Source organism: Coturnix japonica, chromosome 4 (genome assembly GCF_054131305.1).
Source record: "Coturnix japonica strain WE chromosome 4, WE-NBRP24, whole genome shotgun sequence".
Taxonomy (NCBI): Eukaryota; Metazoa; Chordata; class Aves; order Galliformes; family Phasianidae; genus Coturnix; species Coturnix japonica.
Window position 1 is genome coordinate 53,923,945 of NC_140666.1, and position 22,839 is coordinate 53,946,783.

The 22,839-nt window shown below is 38.8% G+C and overlaps 1 protein-coding gene and 1 long non-coding RNA gene across 4 annotated transcripts in view; one reads left to right on the forward strand and one right to left on the reverse strand.

Annotated features, from left to right (window-relative positions):
• LOC107313386 (uncharacterized) overlaps positions 1 to 22,839 on the reverse strand; it is a 51,219-nt gene that overhangs the window by 18,402 nt on the left and 9,978 nt on the right. The window contains exon 1 of one of the 3 annotated variants that reach the window (XR_001554983.3): positions 5,170 to 5,262. The exons of 1 other annotated variant lie outside the window; for it this stretch is intronic. This is a non-coding gene — a long non-coding RNA (uncharacterized LOC107313386). Of the gene's footprint in view, positions 1 to 88; positions 225 to 5,169; positions 5,263 to 22,839 lie in introns of those variants that run through there. One more of the 3 variants, XR_014945883.1, reaches the window with a different exon arrangement.
• Positions 2,022 to 14,687, forward strand: ALB (albumin). The gene is made up of 15 exons (XM_015861523.3): positions 2,022 to 2,149; positions 3,618 to 3,678; positions 4,286 to 4,418; positions 5,272 to 5,486; positions 6,208 to 6,340; positions 7,679 to 7,776; positions 8,735 to 8,864; positions 9,771 to 9,985; positions 10,462 to 10,594; positions 11,421 to 11,518; positions 11,659 to 11,797; positions 12,313 to 12,536; positions 13,066 to 13,198; positions 14,215 to 14,271; positions 14,481 to 14,687. The coding sequence occupies exons 1-14, from the start codon at positions 2,065 to 2,067 to the stop codon at positions 14,263 to 14,265; spliced, it is 1,848 nt and encodes a 615-aa protein (XP_015717009.2). The 5' UTR covers positions 2,022 to 2,064; the 3' UTR covers positions 14,266 to 14,271; positions 14,481 to 14,687.

Genomic DNA, 22,839 nt, shown 5'->3' on the forward strand with positions numbered 1-22,839 from the left:
GAACTAAACTTGATGAGTAGTGTGAAAAATAACAAGAATAGATTGTATCAGTATACTGAGCAGAAGAGACAGGCAAAGGAGAGTGTACCTCCTCTGATAAAAGAGAAGGGAGAACTGGCTTCAACAGACATGGAGAAGGCCACAGTGATCAGTGAATTCTTCGCCTCAGTCTTCACTGGCAGCTGGGCTTCCCACGCCTCTTGTGTCCCTGAACCTCTAGTTAGAGGTCAGGAAAGCAAAATCCCTCCCACTGGAAGAGAAGAGCAAGTTCGTGACCACCTTGTGAGGCTGTATGTGTAAAATCTATGGAGCTGGACAACATGCATCCCAGAGTCTTGAAGGAAGTGGCTGAAGTAGTTGCCAAACCAGTTTCCACCATATTTAAAAAATCATGGCTGTCAGATAAGTCCCCACTGACTGGAAAAAGGGAAGCATCACTCCCACTTTTAAGGAAGGGAGAAAGGAAGATTCCAGGAACTACCAGCTGGTGAGCCTCACCTCTGTGCCTGAGAAGATCATGGAATTGATCTTCCAGAAGAAACGAATCCAGCTCTTAAATAATTGCCCCCAACAGCTAAAAGTACTTCTCTACATTCTGTATTAAAGATGGTCTAACAAAGAAACAGAGTGACTAAAATGTGAGCAAGTATCTGTTTCTGCCTGCTCAAACTATTCACTGTAAATTATATAGAGTTCAGCACCGCTGTATGCTCCTCCCCAACTCCCTGTCAAAAAATAGGAAGTATTGAAACTAACCGTTTTAGATAATATTATTTTCTCCCGAGGAAATGTATCTTTGCACTCAGTAAGGATCCAGTCTTACACTTAATATTTCTTTAAGCCTCTCATTAAATATTCTGAAGAAATCATTTCCATTTTATACCATACCCAGGGACTCAGTGCAAACTTCACAATTCTACCTGTGTCTGACCTTCTAAATTACTGACTAATCAATAGAAACCTCACAACAAGGAGACCAGGGCATAACAAAGAGAATTCTCTTGGAACTGCATCAGCGCAAATGAGACTTCATTGCAAAAAATATTATGTATCAGCAACATGCAAATAGTTACACATCTACTGAGCGTCTTTTTGGGGGGTACTGATGAATAGCAGTACCCCCCAAGGAACCAGAATGAAAGCTGTCAAATCAGGTGCTCAAATCAACCCTTTCGGTGCTTGAGCAGCCTTCCTTTTAGATGTTACCTTAAGTCTATGTTGAGAAATTTGGGTTGGGGTGAGGTCTTACATAATATAAAAGCATCTTTTTGTCTGAATGAAATTGTTCCACCCTGGTCCTACATCTATTGTGAGATTCAGATACATTGCTTTCATACTCTTTCCTTCTCTTTCTTTAAGAATTCAGAGGTCAATTAAAACTGAAGATGCTGTTTATCTGTATCTTCATGCTGATCACTATATTTTACCAATATATAACTTTTTATATAATATTCAAGACTAAATTCACTTGTGTTCCTTGTGTCATTCCAAGGTGAAAAGCACCAGTACACCCTTCTTAAACATTTATCTCTGTCCCTGAAAGATTGACAGCATGTGGACTATCCTAGGTAAACTGTTATCTCATCTTTGCAAGGGAATTTAAAACTAGAAATCTCAAATAGGAGCGAGTATGCAAAGTCAGCCCTAACTGGGTGAATTATTACTGTACAATACAAACCTTCTCTGCTTTTGAACAAACAGTAGCAAAAAAAGAAGCACAGCTATAGGATTAGACGATGACATTTTAGTGCGATGCCTTGAACTCCTTGTTTGTAATTTGATAAGGAAATTTACGCAAAACTTTATCTGTTTGGATGCTAGAAGGTTCAACCTTTTCAGGACAAAAAGGTCCAGAGGAAAACATAATAAACAAATAATATCAAATTCATTTTTGGCAAGGACACTCCAAGTTTTGTAATCCTCAGACCAAATGGAAATCTACAGTTGCCAGCTCTATGGTTAATATTTTACAGAAGCAATCAGAAAAAGGTATATAAGAAAATGATTCCCATCCAATCGTCCTAGCAATTTTGAATAATTTAGCCCACATCATAATCTGCAGCCATGAAGTGGGTAACATTAATTTCATTCATTTTTCTCTTCAGTTCAGCAACATCCAGGAATCTGCAAAGATTTGCTCGCGATGCAGGTAAGAAAATACTAATTAATCATCCTTATTTTCTTTGTTACGCCAACTTAATGACTTCGATGCAATTTGATGAAAGAATTGGCTTGAAAAGAAACTGAATGAGGAAAGCTTGAGGGGTAGATAGAACACTCCAGACAATTACATAATGGAGTAAGTGTTGTAATGTGTCTCTTTGTACCACAAAGCAGGTGTTTTGTTGATCTTAATGATCAGATGTTGGTCATTCACATTCTGGTACTTTCCAGCATGGAGCAAGTAGACGTGCACATCTTTTTGAACAGCAGTATGTAACTGAGCTCCTCACCAATGGCAGTCAATGGTTTTCATGCAAATAGGTCAAAAACATTAAAAATCTAAGTCTCTCTCTTGGCTGAAAGAAAGCCAAGCTAAAAACCTACTGTGTTGTTTTTCCCCATATTATTAAATCTTATGGCTTAGTCAAACAAGAATTTCTGTAGGCAGACCTAGAAAATATTCCACAAGTATTTTTAATTTTAGTTTGAAACACGAAAATACACAAATTTAACAAAACTGACTTTTCAGGAGCTGGCTAAAAATAACAGGGAACAACAGCAACTGATGCAAATTACAGCTCTTAGTACTGAAACCCTCATTATCAAATCAGGTCTACTGATGATTCTTTAAATTCAGGTAAAGGAATTTTTCTTTGTGTTTTTTAAGTGCTCCTGAATGGCATTTCTGGAACAAATGACTGCCCTGTTCTAGTAGCTCATTCATTACTGTGGACACCTGCCTCAGTTTCTTTTTTGGAAAGCCTTATGGGAATCTTCCTATTATGAGCAAGGTATAACCACAACATATATATATTACCAGGAGGACCCGATGAAAGGCCTCACCTATTTTCCCTTTCAAGATGAGTGCAGATGGTACATAAGTGAAACAAGAGTACGAACCTGCTCAGTTAATAATTTTCTGTTTGAAGAAAGAAAAATCAACTAGTGCTTGCTCTAATCCAACTGATGCCACACTGCTTTATTCGTAGTGTAGCCACGATCATGTTGTTGGTTATGCAAAGTTCATTTGCTAACCCTTAAGTTGCAGCAGCCAATTTGAATATTTGAATTATGAATATGATACAGAAATGAATATTGTATTAAACTCCCCAGATTACACACACTACTCTGGAGAGTCTGCAGATATCTGCAGATAAATGGTCATCTGAGACAACAAAGAATTTGGGATGGCCTGAAGAAACTTCTAGATTGACATTCCTTGAAAAGTTGTACAGATTGCATGGGACAGTGTATCCAAAGATGGGAACCTCACTGGTGCTCAGCATTAGCTTGGTCTGTTCCAAAGTAATGACCTTACTCCCTTAAACGCAAGAGCTGTGTTCATGCTGCACACTTGTGAAAACCCAGCCTGAAGTGGACAGAATGTATTCTTTAAAGGGGTCTTGCATGTGACAGTAAGCATCACTGTTTCTTTATTTTGTTTTTTCCCCTAGAGCACAAGAGTGAAATTGCCCATCGCTACAATGATTTGAAAGAAGAGACATTTAAGGCAGTGTAAGTGAACGCTCAGCTTACATTTTCTGATTGTTTTCCATCTCTATTAATACTGGACATGGATAAAAAAGGGAAACTAAAACACACTGAATGTCTTCTCATACAAAGCCTACAGATGTTTTATGACCTGCAAAAGTCATGATGACTTTCTTGTTCTCTGGGAACAAAACCCAAACTTACAACTTCTGGCAGGTATTCTGAAACAATTCAGTCATTTTCTTCCAAAACAGATTTTGGGAATGGCAGAATAATTATGCTCTGGCAAAAAGTTATGAATGGCAAAATAGTTCTTGCAGGAACATAACTATTTTTAAAAGAAAACAGCCTGCAGACCATCACTTGTAACAGTGGCAAAAAGAGCATTACAAATATACTGGCATGAAATCAGCAGAAAATTATCTTCCTTGTTGATACTAATCTATTATTCAAAACAATCATTACTGGGGAGTAAAGGTCAGAAACATTCTTCAGAAAGGGGGTGAGGAGACCAAGAGTACAAGATCCATGACTGTGATTTTCATGTTGCTCTGTTTAAGTATATGCAAATTGTTTGAAGAAATAATTCTGTTACCCATGTTTCTTATCTCTGCACTGCTTTCTGTTTCAGTGCCATGATCACATTTGCCCAGTATCTCCAGAGGTGCTCTTACGAAGGACTGTCTAAGCTTGTGAAGGATGTTGTTGATCTGGCACAAAAATGCGTGGCCAATGAAGATGCTCCTGAGTGCTCAAAACCACTGGTAGGCAGTGAATCCTTTGGTGCTGCATTTCTCCTTGTTCTATGCAGCTGCCAGAGTAACCCTCACTCTGGTATATATACTTGACCCTATTGGGTGTTCCTGTTGTCATCAGGCAGTGCCAATCAGATTTTATTTCAGAAGCAAATAATTTGTTTTTCCTGTATTGTGAAGTTCTGTCCTTCAGAAGTGCTACAGTAATCAGTGGAGTAATACTTTGGAACCCCAAAAGTAGACTTCATTAAGTTTAGCATTGTCAACAAATAAATGTTATTTATTTGCTGACTGCAAAACATGTGATTGTAAGAACTACAGCAACCAAAGCACGTGGGTTTTCACATCAGGTATCTTGAAAAAGTCTCTATGCTAACTTAGCATACTGTGGTTAAACATTTTGAAAAAAACTGCTAAGATGAGGTATCAAAAGATGTCTGCAAGTACAGAAGATCCCTAGATACATAGCAGGTTCAGCCAGGCCCCTAAGAAAGTTAGGTGCTAGCACTCTTGCCAGCTCCTATGCTCAAACCAAAGATAATGAATACGCTGATTCTCTCTAAAGGCTTCCCAAAGTGATCATCTAGTAAAACATCAAGCCACTGTCTTGCACATGCTATTTAATTATAACTAAAATAAGTATATTTTCAGTAAACCATTCTAACTGTTTTTACCACATGAAATAAAACTTTATGAAATTGTATTGAAAGCAATGGATTGTTCTTGTTTAGGGTCTAAATACTGTCTGGTAAAAACTTACTTTTAATCTGGGCTTCCTCTTACAGATAGTTAGAAAGTTCCTTATACCTTCTACATAACTTGTTTCTAGAAGTAATTCTGACTCTCATCATCTCCCTCATAGCCTTCCATTGTCCTGGATGAAATCTGCCAAGTAGAAAAGCTCCGTGATTCATATGGTGCAATGGCTGACTGCTGTAGCAAAGCTGATCCTGAAAGAAACGAGTGTTTCCTGTCATTTAAAGTTCCCCAACCAGACTTCGTTCAGCCATACCAAAGACCAGCTTCTGATGTGATATGCAAGGAATACCAGGACAACAGAGTGTCATTTCTTGGACAGTAAGAAAAATATTGATGTTGCATTGTTTAAGAATTCAGCCAAGGGATCCCCAAGACCTACTGAGCGGGTGGGCATGAAGAAGCTGTAAGCCTGCAATTGAATATCTAGATGCATAAAACAACTGCTCAGTTAATAAATATCTAAAGTTCAGGTCACATGTTTTTCAGGCTATGCTGGAGCAGGTTTTTCCATTCAAAATGGGCTTTAAGGGATCACATTTTATATATCAAAGAAGCTGAGGATATTTTGCAAAAATAAATTAAAAAAAAAAACAAAACAAACAAAAACCAAGTTTTTCCAGTATTCCAACAGTTTACGTGCACCAGTTTCTTACTACCTCTATTCTAACTGGAAAGGGTATGAAGAAATATAAAAGTAAAGAGAATCAATATTAGCAATAAAATCCTGAGAAAATGGCCACAGATTAATTTTTCATGCTCAAAATTAGAATTCTCCAATATTTGACAATGTGCTTAAAACAAGCACACTTATATCAGATAAAGTAGCTGAAGATATGAGTAGTTCATAATTCTGTCATTGCTATGAAGTCCAGCTTTGGAAATGCTGAGATTTAGCTCAGCGTATACCATTAGTAGGCATTATGTTAGAAAAGTATATTAGATTTCTAAACTAGAAACAAAAATTATAGAAGCCATAAGAGATTCAAATCCATTTGCTGTCGCCACTGAAATATGTAACTTCTGTTTTCCTCTTTCATAGCTTCATCTATTCTGTTGCAAGAAGAAACCCCTTCATGTATGCCCCTACAATCCTTAGCTTGGCTGCTGATTATGAACATGCACTTCAAAGCTGCTGCCAAGAGAGCGATATTGGTGCTTGCCTGGATGCCAAGGTAGGTCATGTATTTCACTGTGCATGTGTAAGGTGGAATGATACAAAGATGGTAACAGATATTCAAAAGGTTATTTATAAGGAAAGACTCACCAACACGGATGCCTTTGCTGGGAAATGCTGAGACAATCTCCATCAGGGCACAATCTCCAAAAGATGCTGCCTTAGTGGTGGTCAGCTCTTAAATGAGGTCATAGAGGAGGTGGAGCCAAGCTCCACCCCTTCCGGGAGCACAGCTAAATTACTCTCACCTGTGCTCCCACAGCTGAACTGACACTCACCTGAGCTGATTAATCAGAGGTTCAGGCTGTGATTACTAATTTCCCATACAGTGTGAAAGCAAAGCAGATGGTCTGCTACATAAAGGTGAACTGTAGACACAATGTGTACTTACCAAAGAGGCCCTAAAGAAAGACAGATCTCTTTCAACACGCAATTTCTACTCTCAACAGAAAGTTGTATGAGGGATTCCTCCCCTATTCCTTGCACAAGCAAATAGAAGAGGAGTGAGAAATGGGTGGAATGTTCCTGCTTATGCAAATTCTTGCATTAAGTACTTGTAGAGAAGGATTAATTATATGTTAACCCTATGATTATGATCAGATTACTTCCATATAGCTTTCCTTTTTAGAGAACCGTAGACAAGGTTTCATATTTAGCATGAGTCAAATTTTCCCTTAGTTTCAAAACTGCACCTCCATGACTTCCACGTGATCATTGCTGTGCTTTAAAAGAGAATTTCTGTTCCTTTGAGACAACTGAATTTCATTGAAATTGAATGCTTGGTGGACAGCCACATGTCATTATAGGCCCCCTTCAGGTACTGGAAGGATGCTACAGGAAAGCTGGGCGGGGACTTTTTATAAGGGTGTGTAGTAACAGGACAAGGAAAAATGGCTTTAAACTGGAAGAGGGTAGATTTAGACAAGGTATTAGGAAGAAATTCTATACTGTGAGGGTGGTGAGGCACTGGAACAGGTTGCCCAGTGAGGCTGTGAATGCCCCTCCCTGGAAGCATTCAAGGCCAGGATGGATGGTGCTTTGAGCAATCTGCTCTATATGGGGGTGGAACTAGATGACCTAAAGGTCCCTTCCAAGTCAAACCATTCTATGATTCTATAATTATGTGGATTGCACTATATCTTAAGGTACAGTATATAGTCTGGAGCTGGACTGCACCTAGCACTGTCTCCTGAAGAATCCCCAGTTTGCTTGGCTTTCTATCTGAGCTAACTGGACAAGAATCTTTTGTGTTTCTGAAGTGGAATTTTCAGATTTGCCTTTTTCTCATACCATTAAATGTCAGCCTAATGTGACAATGTGCCTCCTGTTACTACAGGAAACTGTCATGAGAGAAAAAGCCAAGAAAATCAGTGTGAAGCAGCAGTATTCTTGTGGAATCCTCAAGAAGTTTGGAGATAGAGTTTTCCAAGCAGAGTAAGTTCCAATCGGTGTTTTACAAAAAGTGGGCTTGTTGACTTAAATCTGCAACGATTCACAAGGAAAATATCAGCATATGCATTTTGCTTCTATAAACTGACTTTGAAAATTGTAGTCACGGTACTTCCTAGTGTACTTCGGCTGAGAACTGTTGATGTTAGCAAGTCAGTCTTTCCAGTACACCCACAGTGATTTCTCAGACAATTTTTAGACGTAAAATCTAGTTCAGAGAAGGTTTCTGCATAAAGAGTGGATGCAGAGTAGAAATTGTGTATTCCAGGTGGATGGTGAGTAACAGTAAAAAAAAGTCAGCCAGGCAAATAACAAAGAAATGAAATCGTCCCAGTTATCAGTACAAGAGATGTGGAATTATCTGAGAGAGCATCACTCAGAGATTCCAGTGTGTTTAATCTACCTTTTTTTTGCCAAAGTTACAATCCGTTCTGATGTCTGCAGCTTTTAGCAATAGGCACATAAGTAAACAATGAACTAAGCTGCCAGTTTGAACCTGAGAGCAGAAGAAACTATACAGTAAAGGTGACAGAGCACGGGAACAGGTTGCCCAGGTTGTTGAGTCTCCTTCTGTGGAGATATTCAAGACCCAGCTGGATGCCTACCTGTTTGACCTATTATAGAGTACCTGCTTTAGCAGGGAGATTGGACTCAGTCACCTCTTGAGGTCCCTTCCAACTTCTGCAGTTCTGTAATAAAACTTTCCAGGGCTACTTATTATTAGAAACGTTTTACAGCCATTCAAAATAGACAGGAAACAGTAGAGGGTGATTCTTACACAGGTGGCTCAGATCAGAAGTACAAATTACAAAACCTTGTTTTCTAGGCAATTGAAGTGAGGTGAGAACACTGCTGGTCTACCATGTCATATCAGTAGTGACTTGCAACTTCCTGTTCAACACAGAGCTTTGAGTCAAGTGTATTTTTCTTCTTTTCTAACTAGAAAACTTGCTCGCCTAAGCCAAAAATACCCCAAGGCTGCATTCTCAGACGTTGCTAAACTTGTACATGACACTAAGGAGATACACAAAGAGTGCTGTGAAGGGGACATGGTGGAGTGCATGGATGACATGGTAAGTTTAATATTCTTCAAAAAAATGTTTACATACAGGAAAACCAGTAGGAAGAATATTTCAGCAGCTATTCAGAGTCCAAGGAACTTGTATTCAGCGCTGCCAAAAGGCTCCTCAGCCTCTAGAAAACAGCTCAGATGGCTGTTAATGGAAACAGATTTTGTACCACTTCTAAGTCTATCTCTCTTTATGATCACAAGAGCAAGGACTGGTTGCAGACAGGGTAGAATGGGTATTTGGTTAAAAAACAAAACATTTACTATGGTACTTGTTTGATGACATTTAGTCCAATTCTGTTGCTAACAGGGCAAAAGAAATCAGAGGCAAAAAGGCCAGAAATCCTTTGCAGCTCTGATGCGTATACTGCCATTAATCCAGCTTTCCTTTATTGCCAACGAATTCTGTAGGACAGCTCAAACAGGAGGATTTGCAAAACTGCAGTAGTAACATTAACTAAATATTGCCCGCCCAGCTGGAAATTAGACATACTTCTTAAACCTATAACTAGCTTGTGTCCTAGGCTGGCTTCACGAGAATCTAGAGCTTTTAATGTTTGGTCTTCTGTCAGAGCTGATCACGCAACAGGATTGAAGAGATCAATCAGTCACCTTTGTGACAGTCTCAGAGGCTTTCACTGCTTTTCTAGAGCTTGTCTTAAAGATTCTAAGATCAGAGAGGGAACCTTATTCTCCCTTGTGCCTGAGAACATTGCATTTTACATACATTGGAAATGCCAGTCCCTCTAATTATTTCTTTTCCTACAGAGACAGCATTTGTTTAGGAAACTGCTCAGTAAATAAGTAACCTGAATGAAAATGGAGGAGTATGAGAGAGAGAAGAGTTGAATTAATCTATCTTTAAACTATTATTTCATAGCTTGTCTGAGGCTATGTTTTAATTTTACAGGCAGAGATCATAAACAATATGTGCTCTAGACAAGATGCTTTCTCAAGCAAAATCAAAGGCTGCTGTGAGAAGCCTGTTGTGGAAAGAAGCCAGTGCATTATGGAAGCAGAATTTGATGAGAAACCTGCAGATCTTCCTTCATTAGTTGAAAAATACATACAAGATAAGGAAGTATGTAAAAGTTTTGAAGCAGGCCATGATGCATTCATGTCAGAGTAAGTAGTCCCAGCAGTGCATAAACTTGTATTTGAACACTCTTCTAAATTATCTGTTCTCATGTCTGGACCTTTTGCACCACAAGGGGGAAAAAAACACAACAAAAACCTACCCTCTTGGGTGTTTCAAGTTTGCATGGAGAAGAGAGATCATGATTACCATATGGAAATCCAGTGTGACAGATGTAACTCAAGCCTAGTTTCTCATTCATGCTTTGTGACTGCAAAGCACTGCACTACTTACCAAAGCTGAATTGAAATTCATTGCTTTTCCTTTATTCAGGGTTTCTGTTCAGGTCCACATACATTATCAGCTTGAGAAGCATTCTGTCCTGGGGAGGCTATTCTGTTCTTACATTTGCCCTGTTGGCAGTCAACAGATTGGTCCAAAAAAAAATAATCTGTGAAAACAAAGTGTTCACCTTACATGATCTCAGCTGAGAGACTCTAATGCTGTCTGCTCATGCGTCTTTCAGATTTGTTTATGAATACTCACGAAGACACCCTGAGTTCTCCACACAGCTGATCCTGCGAATTGCCAAGGGATATGAATCACTCCTGGAAAAGTGCTGCAAAACTGATAACCCTGCTGAGTGCTACGGAAATGCTGTAGGTGCAATGTTTTGTCTGCATGTAACTAAAATGCTTGCATGATACCTATCATGAAACAATTGCATAAAAGAGCAGACAGAAAGCATTTTAAGAGACTAATCCCCAGGAGAAGTTAGTATTCTGATGGGACACAATGTAGTCCAGATCCAATGACAACGTTATAAAGTTAGCTCAGCTAACTTTATAACTCCATTGGTCAGGAACTCCATTGGTCACCCTCAAAACTTTAGACTAGTCTCACTCCATTTCCTGATGCCTCTTACTCTCAAAACTGATACTGTTTGTCCTAAATAAGATGGTTAACAGCTAGTTAGCCAAATTAATCTGTTCTCCTGCTTATTTGAGAAGCTGCTCACTGATTATAACAGAAACTGGTATGGCCAGCTCACATACAGAATCCTAAGTTCTGGTCTTCTGACCTTGAATTTAATCATACACAAATCAGTGTAGAAGTTGATTCACTGGCAGCTTTGGCCCAGCTACTGAAGGAGGATGTTCCTTCTCACAGCTGATTACCCTATACTGCAGAAATAGTCACTTGATTTTAAGAATAAAGGAGACAAATCCCTAATAGAGATCAAGTCCAATGGACAATTAAATTTCAAAAATCTTCCTGTCATTTTAATTCCATTTCTGTCAGAACTGAATTCTCCTAAGTGAATCAAGCCCCCTTACTCCAGACAGACTCAAAACAAATGGTTGGCCTTGCATAATGGGTATTTTAGAGCTAGTAAGCTTTAGAAGAGACCAAAAACTCTATCTGTACAATTGTTACCAAAATGTCCTTCTCTACTGTTACTGATAAACTTACACTTGTTTGCAGCAAGAACAACTGAACCAACACATCAAAGAAACTCAGGATGTTGTGAAGACAAACTGTGATCTTCTCACTGCCCATGGCGAGCCAGAGTTCCTCAAGTCGTAAGTACTTTCTGATAAGCATTCTTCCATGTAAACAATTATTATTCTGGCCACCTTGGGAGTAGATATACTTTGCTGGTCTAGTTCAGTAGAGCAGTCTTCAGATGTGTATGAATAGTCATTTTGTTGTGCTTTTTCAGCATCCTGGTCCGCTACAGTAAGAAAATGCCTCAAGTATCAACTGAAACCTTGCTTGAAATTGGAAAGAAAATGACAGCTATTGGTACTAAGTGCTGCCAGCTTCCTGAAGACAGACGTATGGCTTGTTCTGAGGGTTATGTGAGTACATTTGTTTATTTTTCTTATTCCTCTCTGTGATTTCTTCTATTCTCAAAACCACTGAATTCTGCTGAGTTAATAAGCTGACACTGAATTTTCGTAGCCCCAGAGCTAATTATCCACATAACAGAATTGGAATCTCATTTTTTAATGTATGTGAGAACCCATATAGCTTCCTCAGATTGGGAGCTTTTGAAAATTTTAGCTGAACTTGGAAAGCAAAATTCAATTGATTGAGTCTGTAGGAGCTCGTGTTTGGAAAAGCTGAAGAGTCTCTTAAAAGAAAACTGTGCTTACCAGTTGTAACCAAATGGCCAGACTGCAGATTAAGAAGTCCCTGCCTCCAGGAAAACATATTCATTTCAAACTTTAAGATCATGCCATTTGTGAGCAGGAGTTTAGTTTGGAGAACTTCCACTTCCAGGTATCCTGTTGTGACACAAATAAACATCACACATTTCATCTGTTATTACAAAAGACTTAATGCATCTGCACTTCTTTCCCTTTCTTTTCAGCTGAGCATTGTGATTCATGATATGTGCAAGAGACAGGAGACCACACCTATAAATGACAACGTTGCACACTGCTGCAGTGACTCCTATGCTTACAGGAGACCATGCTTCACTGCCATGGGAGTAGATACCAAATATGTTCCTCCACCATTTAATCCTGATATGTTCAACTTTGATGAAAAATTGTGCACCGCTCCTGCTGAAGAACGAGAACTAGGCCAGATGAAGTAAGCTAAAGGAAATCCCTTGTAGAAAATATTCAGAGGGGTAATATGTTAGCAGGGGCAGAAGCGTGCTGCAAAAACACTGACCTTTTGCCTAACTGGGTCCTCACTGGTGGTAAAGAAAACCAGACGAAACTGTGTGTTTGTACTGACCCTGTCAGTGTGTAACATCATGTAGTCGAGAAGAGGCAAAATAAGGTATTTTCTTCAAATGAAATTAGGGTCTTTGATAACCAGTTTTGTGCAAGTCCATTACCAGTGCAAGTTGTAGGATGCACTTAGTTGAGGCAGCATACAGATCATTCTGGTAAGTTCTTTCCCAACTGTATTTGTGATAAGAAAAAAAGCATCAGTGGCAGATGGTGGGGGTAGACTGAGAGTCTGGAGACAAAAAAGAGGCACAGGCTATCCTAAGCATGACAAAAAGCCCCCAAAATAAAATATACCTACATAGAAAGACATTTTCTAAACTGGAGAAAAAAAGCAAATGACAACAGGTAGCATTAACTGCATATTGTGGTTTTGTTTTCAGGTTGCTTATCAACCTCATTAAACGCAAGCCCCAGATGACAGAAGAACAAATAAAGACAATTGCTGATGGTTTCACTTCCATGGTTGACAAGTGCTGCAAGCAGTCAGACATCAACACGTGCTTTGGAGAAGAGGTACTTCCTATGTCCTTTTAAAATATATAAATAAAAAAACACTATGGTGGGAATGGAATACTCACTAGGAAACCATCCACTCAGGGGTTCTGCACCCTACAGTGGTTGGTTGTCTGTATGCTCTTACAATAAATTTGCCTGCAGAAAGTAGAATTCATCTTAACTGTACAGGTAAAGGTCGCAGGTTGTAGTCCTTGAACAATTTCAATTGGAAATGTTGTTTGGAGGTAATTTAGTCCAGTCCTCCACTTAAAGCAGAATAAACTTCTGGATTAGATAAGGTTGTTGAGAGATTTGTTTGAAAGAGCACATTACCTGCAAGCCACAGTTGAAAATTATGTTTGTATAGAAACTAAACCATATCTCTAGCATACATAAACTGCCTTTTGTGCAACACACACTGATGGAACACTAACAGTTGCCAGTGAAGTGTGCATCTGGGTCAGTTATAAGAGGTATCTAGAAAAACAGATGTAGTGGTGTGGGGAATCCAGCTGATTATGTTCTGTGAGCAGTTCCATCTTATTCTGGTACATGAACCACAAACACAGGCATTCGTTCATTGTTTGCTCTTCCCTGTAGTAATCACAGGAGAAGCCTGTCTGTAAGTATAAATTGCTGAGTAAGCTCAAAGCATTTTCATGAAGTATAAATGTCAGTTTCCAAAGAGCAACCTTTGTCATTGGAAGCATCTGTATTACTGGTATCTTAAACTACTTATTGATCCAAATATTTTTCATCTATAACCCAAGTATTGCATAGGCAAATATATTAGACTTTGAAAGAAATTACTTTGTATGTAACTCACTCTAAAAGAGTATTTTCTACTTTTACAAGATTAAAAAATATCCATCATACAGGAGCACACAGCTTCCAAGGTTAGAAAATATCATTAAAATTATCCTTTGAGCCACAACACAGACTCGGGTTGAAGTTCATAGAGGTTTCCACTCAAATGTTACCTATGATGCTGCCTTTGTTTCTCTTTCACAACTTGTTTGTCTTCCTTTTTCTAGGGTGCCAACCTGATAGTCCAGAGCAGAGCCACGTTAGGAATTGGTGTTTAAGACACGGTAGGTAATAGTACTTTTTATTAAAAAAGAAAAGAATCTAGCTTCCCTTTCACCATCAGGTATTTGCTTTTTCAGTGGGTGGCCTAACAACTATCGTTATTTAGTATATGAATAGAGTTGAAATATTACACAAATGCCATAGGATTACAAAATAATCCTTTTTCTTTCTTCCTTTTCTTCCCTCCTCTCTCCCCCCAAACCCTCTCCAGGTTGCCAGTGAGAAAAATACAAAGATAAAATGCTTCTCCTGCCCACTACCTTTTTTCCCTTGTTATTGAATCGTGGTTTCATGAATCTTCAGTGTTTTGTCAAACAATGTGCTTTTCCAGAAACTTTTCAATTCTGTTACTTGCAAAGAAAAAAAAAAAAGAGAGAAAAAAAGAAAGAATAATAAATAAAATCTTTTTAAATCTGCATTTGTCTTGGTCTGCTGGTGACTGGTGAAAGGCAAAGAGTGACGGCACTCCTTGCACAATATAGTTGCTACAGCTGTGTATATGGACAGGCATTCTATTGTTTTCTCTTGCAAAGTATTCACATCCCAGAGATTCAATAATATGAGAGGTGGCATGATATTTACTAGACTTTAGTTCTCTGACTCAATTACAGGAACGTTTTACTTTTCACTTCAGTGGTTATTACACAGAAAGAGAGAATGTTCAGAAGAACAGTTCACTCTAAGTAAGATGGTTAGCAGTGTTTACTTAAAAAAATAGAATAGTGTGTATATACACCAAGCATCCCTTTGCTTGCAAAGAGCAGCTGCACAGTGAGCTACTTTTAGACACTTCTGTTTACGCCTTCAATTATTTTTTAAATAGCTTTTGACTTTAGAAATGCCTTTTGAGAAGCCGACAATCAAAATAACGTCCTTCACAGCAGGAAGCTCCTGATACAGAAATGTTGGGGTTCCATGTCACTAAAGGATCGTGATTTTCTATCACATGCTTAGTTTCTGTCCACAAACACCCCAAAATCCCCAAATGGTCTACACTTAAATGTGGGATGTCAGGATTATTTTTGCTTTGATCCCTTGCATAATAAAGTACTTGGTATGGACAGTTGTATTGGCCTTGCAACTCTCTGTGACTCTAGTTCATGAACCAGCAGTCTTCTCCAAAACCCCAGAAGTACACTCAGAGTGAAACAGAGATATGAAGCTGAAAACGTATGAGGAATAATTCATGGATCTAGATATAACTGAAAGGTTTGGATTTTGATTAGTCAGTCTTAGTTATGCATTGCTTTAGAATAATTTAAATGACCTCAGCGTATTCACAAACATCTCAAGAGATGGAAAGTCTAGACTGAGCAAGAATCATTCACCAGCTGCAGTTACATGCTTTTTCCCTTCATCATTCAATGTTTGTGTAAGGGAGCATAGTCATTATAAAGGCCATTCTTGCTTTCAATAAAGATGAATTGAAAGCTTCCAACTAATCCTTTCTCTTTCTAAAGTCTTACGTTGTTAATTCCTATTATATGGAACAAGAATCTAATCCAGTTGCTTCATTTTCAAGACCTAAAAAATGAAGAGCCCCTGTTTTCCTAATAGACAGTGGATGTGTCAGTTTATTTGGTGCTAGTGTCTGAAACTGGCGTGTGGTTGATGTGTCAGAAAAAGTGTCTACAGACAGTGCTTGCTGACCTTAACCAGATACTGTCTACAGCTGAATTAGAACATTTTTAAGGGTGGGCTTTAATATCCCCCAACAAATACAACACAGTGGGTCGCCAGAGAGCTCAGTAGACTCAGGGAATGCCTGTAGGATGTGGAGCTACATTGGCATTTTTATAAACTGCAACCCAGCACAGGTTATATAACCCCAAAAGAACAGTGAGGAGACATGAGAACGTTCTAAGCCACTGGTATGAACTGAATATGAAATTAAGTTCTTATTTTCAGTCAACCCAGACTGATAAATAAGTCACTGAAAAACTGTCCCTCCCTCACATTAAACAAGCTGTGGATTTCTACATACAGACACACTTGACAAGAAACTGAATTCACAGAATTGTGCATATCCTTCCTATATGACTCCATCATTCCAGCGTTCTTCCTTCTCATTACATCTGTTCTTGTGTCCCACCATTTTCTTGCACAGGAGGTATCAGTAAGATAATGTCATGAATCGTACCACATGGTGCAGTGGCTGACTGCAGTGCTAAGGCTGACCCAGGAACAAATCAGTTTCTCCTGATATTCAAAATCCCAGGGAAAATTTCATTTGACAATACCAGAACCCAGAGCTCAATGTATCGGTAAAGGAAGACTAGGACAACAAAATCTTATGTCCAGAATAGTAAGAACATTGTTTGTGTCGCACTGAACAAGTATTATTTAGTACTAATAGAATATTTTGAAGAAATATTGGTATTTGCTTAGGAAAAGCTGCCTACACATTTCAGACCTGCATTTTGAGACCTGCAGCACCTACAGCTAAGATTTAGCTGCCTAGAAGGCAGCATCTAATGCTATTTGAGATAGCTTGAATATCCTGCCTGGCCATGATCTACTATGCCAGATACTAATGGGTCTTCTCCAGCAAAGCGCTATGCTAGCTAACTGCCATGCCATATTAAAAACAAAAACAAAGCAGTAAGACAACTCAACCAGAAGAAAAACCTCAGATAGGCAAAGTCAGACACTGAGAAGGAGATAATAGAGATTAATAGAGATAATACTCCAAAACTTAAAACTTCAGTAGGTTCAGAATGAGCTGCACAAGACTCAGTATATCTTGGGAGCAGTGTCTTTTGCAGAAGGGCCTACAAGAATTAGTTGTTGCCTTCTCTAAACTGCATTCTGATCTGTTACCTGAAAGCAAGTTCCCAACTGTGGACAAAAACGCTGTGTAAGCAGGTCACTGCAAACCAAAGTTTGTGTTGTGTTAAGATAACAGAGACTGTGTGTTGTTAAGATAGTGTGTTTTTTCATTCAGCATCGGTGTTTCACTTGGCTAGACCATCACGCCTGCAGGTGCCAGATAAAGACAAGGACAAGTTGTAAATGTCACCCTTTGTACTCTGTTATGTGTGCAGTTCAGCTGTAGCCAGTTTCTGTGGAATTTGGAAAACAGTTAAAAGTAGGAGCTTATGAAATCAGGGAAAGAAGGGGGCAGTGGGGGAGGGGGTAGAACAGGACATTAACTTGAACATCTTACTTAGAATCACGAAGGCTTGAAAAGAGCACCATCTAAGCCCAGCCATCAAACCATCACCTCTTCCCTTCCAGGTGTTGGAGGTTTGTCTTGTGCTCTCATACTTACCTGGCATGGAGGATTTGCTTTCCAGTAAAAAGAATTTGTGCTGCTAACAAACAGATAGCCAGCAATCTCAACAGAAACAGCACACATCTAAATCTTTCACACTAAACACTGAGCTGCAGTTCCCTATTCCTGACAAACACAATTCACCCAGTAGCAATGATTGCTTCTCTTCTCCTCCTTAGCATGATAACAAATTGAACCCCAAAACTCTAGTGGGCATTTGCTGCAGTAGGAAAAAGTGAAAGAGCTTCTCCTCAACCTGATCCTCACCTAAAACAAAACAAGGTTAGATTCAGTAAGGTCATCTTGTTATAGTGTGGAAGGAACCATCCTGCAGTGAAAATCGGGCATTTGGTTAAACTGACAAATCTAAACTGACACCAACAATACCCCTTGAAGCAGAACCAGAACTTGAACTCCTGAATAAACACATCAATGTGGTTCAATATATGCATCAATTCCCAATCCTCCTTTTAGCTACCAAAAAACATTGCTATTAAAGAGTGACTGTTAAATCATGTATTTACTTGATTATTTCTTTTGTGTTCTCCAGAGAATGTGCATTTTATTGCTGACAAGGTGGTAGAATGACATGGAAGGGAAGAATTTACTATTAAATTATTAAATATTAGTAAAATCTGTAGGGCACTACCCAATCCTTATATCACAGGGCTGATCAAAGGGCATGTTAGAAACCCGAAATTCTATACCTTGAAAGATTCATGTAAAAGGTTGATAATCTGCTCTATGGAGAACATAGGAACAGTGCTGCAGAGCTCCAGTTCAGCAGACAGCAATGGCTGTATGGTTGTTTTTTCCTCTTGCTGTTTGCAGCGTCCCTGGGAGAACAGCACAGCTTCACAGAACTGGAGCTGAGGGAACAGCCCTCAATATGAATGAAAGCCAGATTCCTCCTCAGAAGCTCATGAAATAATTCCCTCAAGAATAGGTTGCTGATAAATATTTGACCATGTGAAAATAATATCAGAACTGTTAGGACAATGAGGTGATCATGACAGCTACTGACTAAACCTCTCTGAGAAATAAAGATGGCTCAGTCACTCTGGAAACCACATGGCAATAGATGGCTTCCAGTTATCCTGGAAGTCAACAAGTCTTCCTTCAACATTCTGACAGTATCACAGCAAAAATGGGAAAAGCTGAAGCTGATGAATATATACTATTTGTGAATGTATTAATTTGTCTTGTTTACAGGCTTTGCTCCTTCTTGTTTTGCTTTTAAGTACGCCACAAAATTTTACTGGGATCAAAGAAACTGAAGAAAAGGTAAGGTTTCTCATGTATAGACATGCTAAGAGATCTCCACTACGGACACACACATAAACAAGTGCTCCTGTAACATGTCAATTGACTCTAAACACTAGGACCACGTAAAGCACCCGGTGCACTTTCCACTAACACACCACTCTGACAGCACGCAGCAAATGTGCCCACACAAGCTCAGACACAAAGGGCACGGAGAGAAGCACTGCCAAGAAAAGCAGTGAGGAAAGTTGTTTCATTCCCAGCCAAGTGACTCAAAAGAACCAAAGGACAGAAAAGTTCTTTGCCAACTTAGGGCAGGAAGTAGGTGCACATGGCTTGGGCATGTTTACACCCACTCTGCAAGGTTATCCTATCTCCTGTGCTGACATGCTGATACACCCACAGGGTGAATGCTTCTCAAGGGGAAACTGACAATAATATCAAAACAAGGGACCACACGAAACACCTAAGTGTGACTAAAGATGTGGAGAAGCGAGATGTTACATATGTATCTTTTCATTCCATAAAATTAAGGGAATTTGAACAGACTCCTCTCAGCTAGGCAAATGACATACATGTTTGCCAAAATATATCAGTCCAGGAAGTCAACCAGGTGAAACAAGTTCAATCAATGGTTGATACAGTTAGCCACATTAATGGACTGAAAAGAGCAATCCTTTACCATAAGAATTCCTAGCACTGACAAATAATCCATTAAATCATCTGCAACAATGAAGTTAACAACTTGGGTTTCCCCTCTGTTCCTCCTTCATGTTTGCTATGTACAACAGAAAAGATGTACTGAACATACAGGTAAAAGAGTTCCATGTTCCAAGTGTCCCATGAATGCCTTAACATTCAAGCCACAGATACAGCAGTGACTGTTAGCTGTCACACCATCAGAAGTCATCTTACAGGCAAACCTTCCACCCTCTTCAGTAAGCTTCAAAGTGGGCCCTAAAAACCAATAATGAACCTTGTCTACTTTGGCAGTCCTCAAGCTGCAACATGCTTTCTCATGTGAATTAGTTTGGGTTTGGCCAATAATGCCATGGTACTCAAAGTAAATTCAGTATGCTTTAGCAAGAAGAGCTGAGCACAGTGCCACTTCAGACCACTTCGAATGCTATTCATGCATATGCATCATGACAGTGAAAGGATAAAAAAATACTGTGAAGTTTTGAGCCAAGGAAAAAGAAACATGCTTTAGAAAACATACTTACACAGTGAATCTGCAGCTAGCTAACAGAACAGTATGGATTAAAAGCTGGACTGGTTTTGACTTCCAACTGAAAATTCTATGTGTTCAACCACAAACTCATTACTGGAAGATGGGGTGAGAAAAGGATTAAGGTTTTCAATAAAAACAAATAAACAGCTACAGAAGTGAACCCATTTTTCTTTCTTTTTTTTTTTTTTTTTTTTTTTTTCAGTTCTCAGCACATAAAACTATACTTTCATCCTTTTAAAAATCCATTACAAATAATTGCCCTTCGAAGCAAGGAATTATTCTCTGTACCCAAAAAGTCATCACGTACTGTTGGCAGGGCAAAACAGCTGCAACTGACTATCCTAACAGCAACTGTGCCTCTGTTGTGTACAAACATGCCCCACAGGCAAACAAGCCCAAGATGCATCATATTGAGTGTATCTCTTTATCAACAAGGGCCCATAACTCAAGTAATTACAGAAAGAGCAATCAAAACATCCACAGTATCACATGCCCTGTAGACTACACAGGCTGTTTCCTCACACATCACCCAATGTCTACACCACTGGATTCTTTTTATTTAAAAAACAGAGAATTAAACTCCCTGCCAATGAGTTTTACCAAGGACAATTTGTGTGTACACACACACACACGAACTCATGTATTTCACTAGCACTGAAAATGAAGTGGCAAGGGAGAGTAAAAAAGAAAAAAAATCCTATTTCATAACTTTGCTTTAGCTTATTTTCTGCGGGCAGTAAAACTCAGTACCCAAACAAGACCCATTCCAGAAAACTCCATCACATAAAACCTTGTCAGCTTCCTTTTTCTGACATTACATTTTAAAAATATGATTGATCTTCTCTTCACAGAAGAATTTAGAAAGTTTCAGTCTGAACACTAGACAGGACAGCACATCTCACTACTGGAAGTTATTTACAAGGAAAAGAATTCCAAATAGGAATTTAGGATTTTGTAAAGACAAACTACCTCACTACTTGAGAAGAAGAAGCCATCAGTTCTTTCAGGTATATGAGCTTTTGAAGGATATAATTCATTTCAGAATTAATTTTCAGGATTTTGTAAGAATACTACTCTCCAAGCGCATAATGCAAGAATATAATTGAACCCTTCACAGGCATTACTTACAGCACCAGAAAGCACCAAGGTTGACTTCCAAGAACGAGAACTGATACAATCACAAAGTAGCTAACACAAGTGAAAGTTAAATTCACAAATTCTGGTTTCATTAGTAAAAGCAAAAACTAAGGATCTGAGCTTTGGGGAGACACGCTTGCCTTTCAGTGGCTTAATTAGAGACTGCTAATCAATGACTCAATTGTATCATGAACAGGAACCAACCTAAAACACAGAAACCTTCCCCTCAAGCTAACAAAATGCAAAGGGGAACAATGAGGGAGAATCAGCTCCCCTCTTTGCTTATGACAACATAAAGACCAAAAACTTTATAAGAAGTACTTAGGAATTTCAACAGTCTATTGAGAATGCTTCTCCCCTTCCACACAGCTGCAGCCAGCTAATGGGAATTCACAGCTCCATACATCCTAACAGAAATCAGCTGCTTTTAGCTGCCTTGAAGTTGCAATACCGTTTGTAAGAAGGCCTGGAAACAGCTGTGGTCTCCACAGGTTTAAAACCAATTTAGTCAGCAAGGTTTGAAAAACAAGAACTCATAATTCTTTCATTTGTTCTGGATAAATACTACACATACCTTTCCCTTCTGCAGATAAGAGACAGTTCACTGCAAATAGGTAGATTGCCATCCTCACAATGGCAAATATTTTCAAATAAAAATGAAAAGCATTTGACTGTCCTACTAAACATGGTGAAGGGCAGAGGAAACACTGAATTCAAGTACTTCAGCACCCAAGTACGGCTTCCTGAAATAATTAGGCTTGCACATTACACATCAATAAGCTCTCACACACTATAAACCTGCTATAAAAAGCCTCTAGCATCAGTGTCACAGCTTCTTTTGAATCTTTTCTTCAAGCAAATACACCTCCCCTGCCCTTATTTTTATAGCTTACTGTAAGATGTTTCTATTTGAGTATTATAAAAATAAAGGGATTAATCTGTATGTTTCTCTGCTGCTTCTGAGGAAACTGATCTGGAACTGCATCAGGCAGTCTCCACATCGCCCCCATGCTTCCACTTTCACTCAGAATCCTTTTTCCTTTTGATACAGTCTCATGTGAGATCAAAAAAGCCTCATCCTCCTTCTTCAGAATAAAACAAAGAATATTGCCAGTTTCTCACTAAAGAAATAGAAAGTTCTATCTCTTTTTTTTCCCTCAGAGTGAATATACATACACTTGTCCACTCATCTCTTAGTTACAAATATCAATGGCCCTCTTAAGCCATTCTGTCTCCAAAATTGACCATTTTGGTCACAATTATGCTTAGAGATTATGCTTATAGCATACTTAAAAAAAAATACATTAAATAACTCAAAAAATCAAACATCTGATTTCCCCTTCATTCTAGTTTTCAATTTGATTTTGTTTGAGGATTTCAGATGCATTTTTATGCCAATCGTTAACGTTTGAGGTATACAATATATACTTGACTATATGCTTGTACTTAATTCAGCCTTTTCACCATGTCACCTTGGACTAAGGGAGAAAAGATGGCTTTTTCAGCAAGGAAGAGTGCAAAAATCTCAGCATAACCAATGAACTTGGGATCCTTTGGTCAACAGTGTGTTAGGAAGGAGCCTTTTGCACAGCAATCACCTTTGAACAAATGTGTAAGTAGAAGAGATCTACATTTATGATAAAAAGCACAGAGAATGTTTAAACT

What these genes read in the sequence shown, in the direction of transcription:
- ALB (XM_015861523.3), top strand. Translation starts at nt 2,065, where the DNA reads ATGAAGTGGGTAACATTAATTTCATTCATTTTTCTCTTCAGTTCAGCA. An exon ending in GATAGAGTTTTCCAAGCAGA is followed by an intron (nt 7,777 to 8,734) that starts GTAAGTTCCAAT and finishes TTTTCTAACTAG; the next exon opens with AAAACTTGCTCGCCTAAGCC. An exon ending in TGGCTTGTTCTGAGGGTTAT is followed by an intron (nt 11,798 to 12,312) that starts GTGAGTACATTT and finishes CTTTCTTTTCAG; the next exon opens with CTGAGCATTGTGATTCATGA.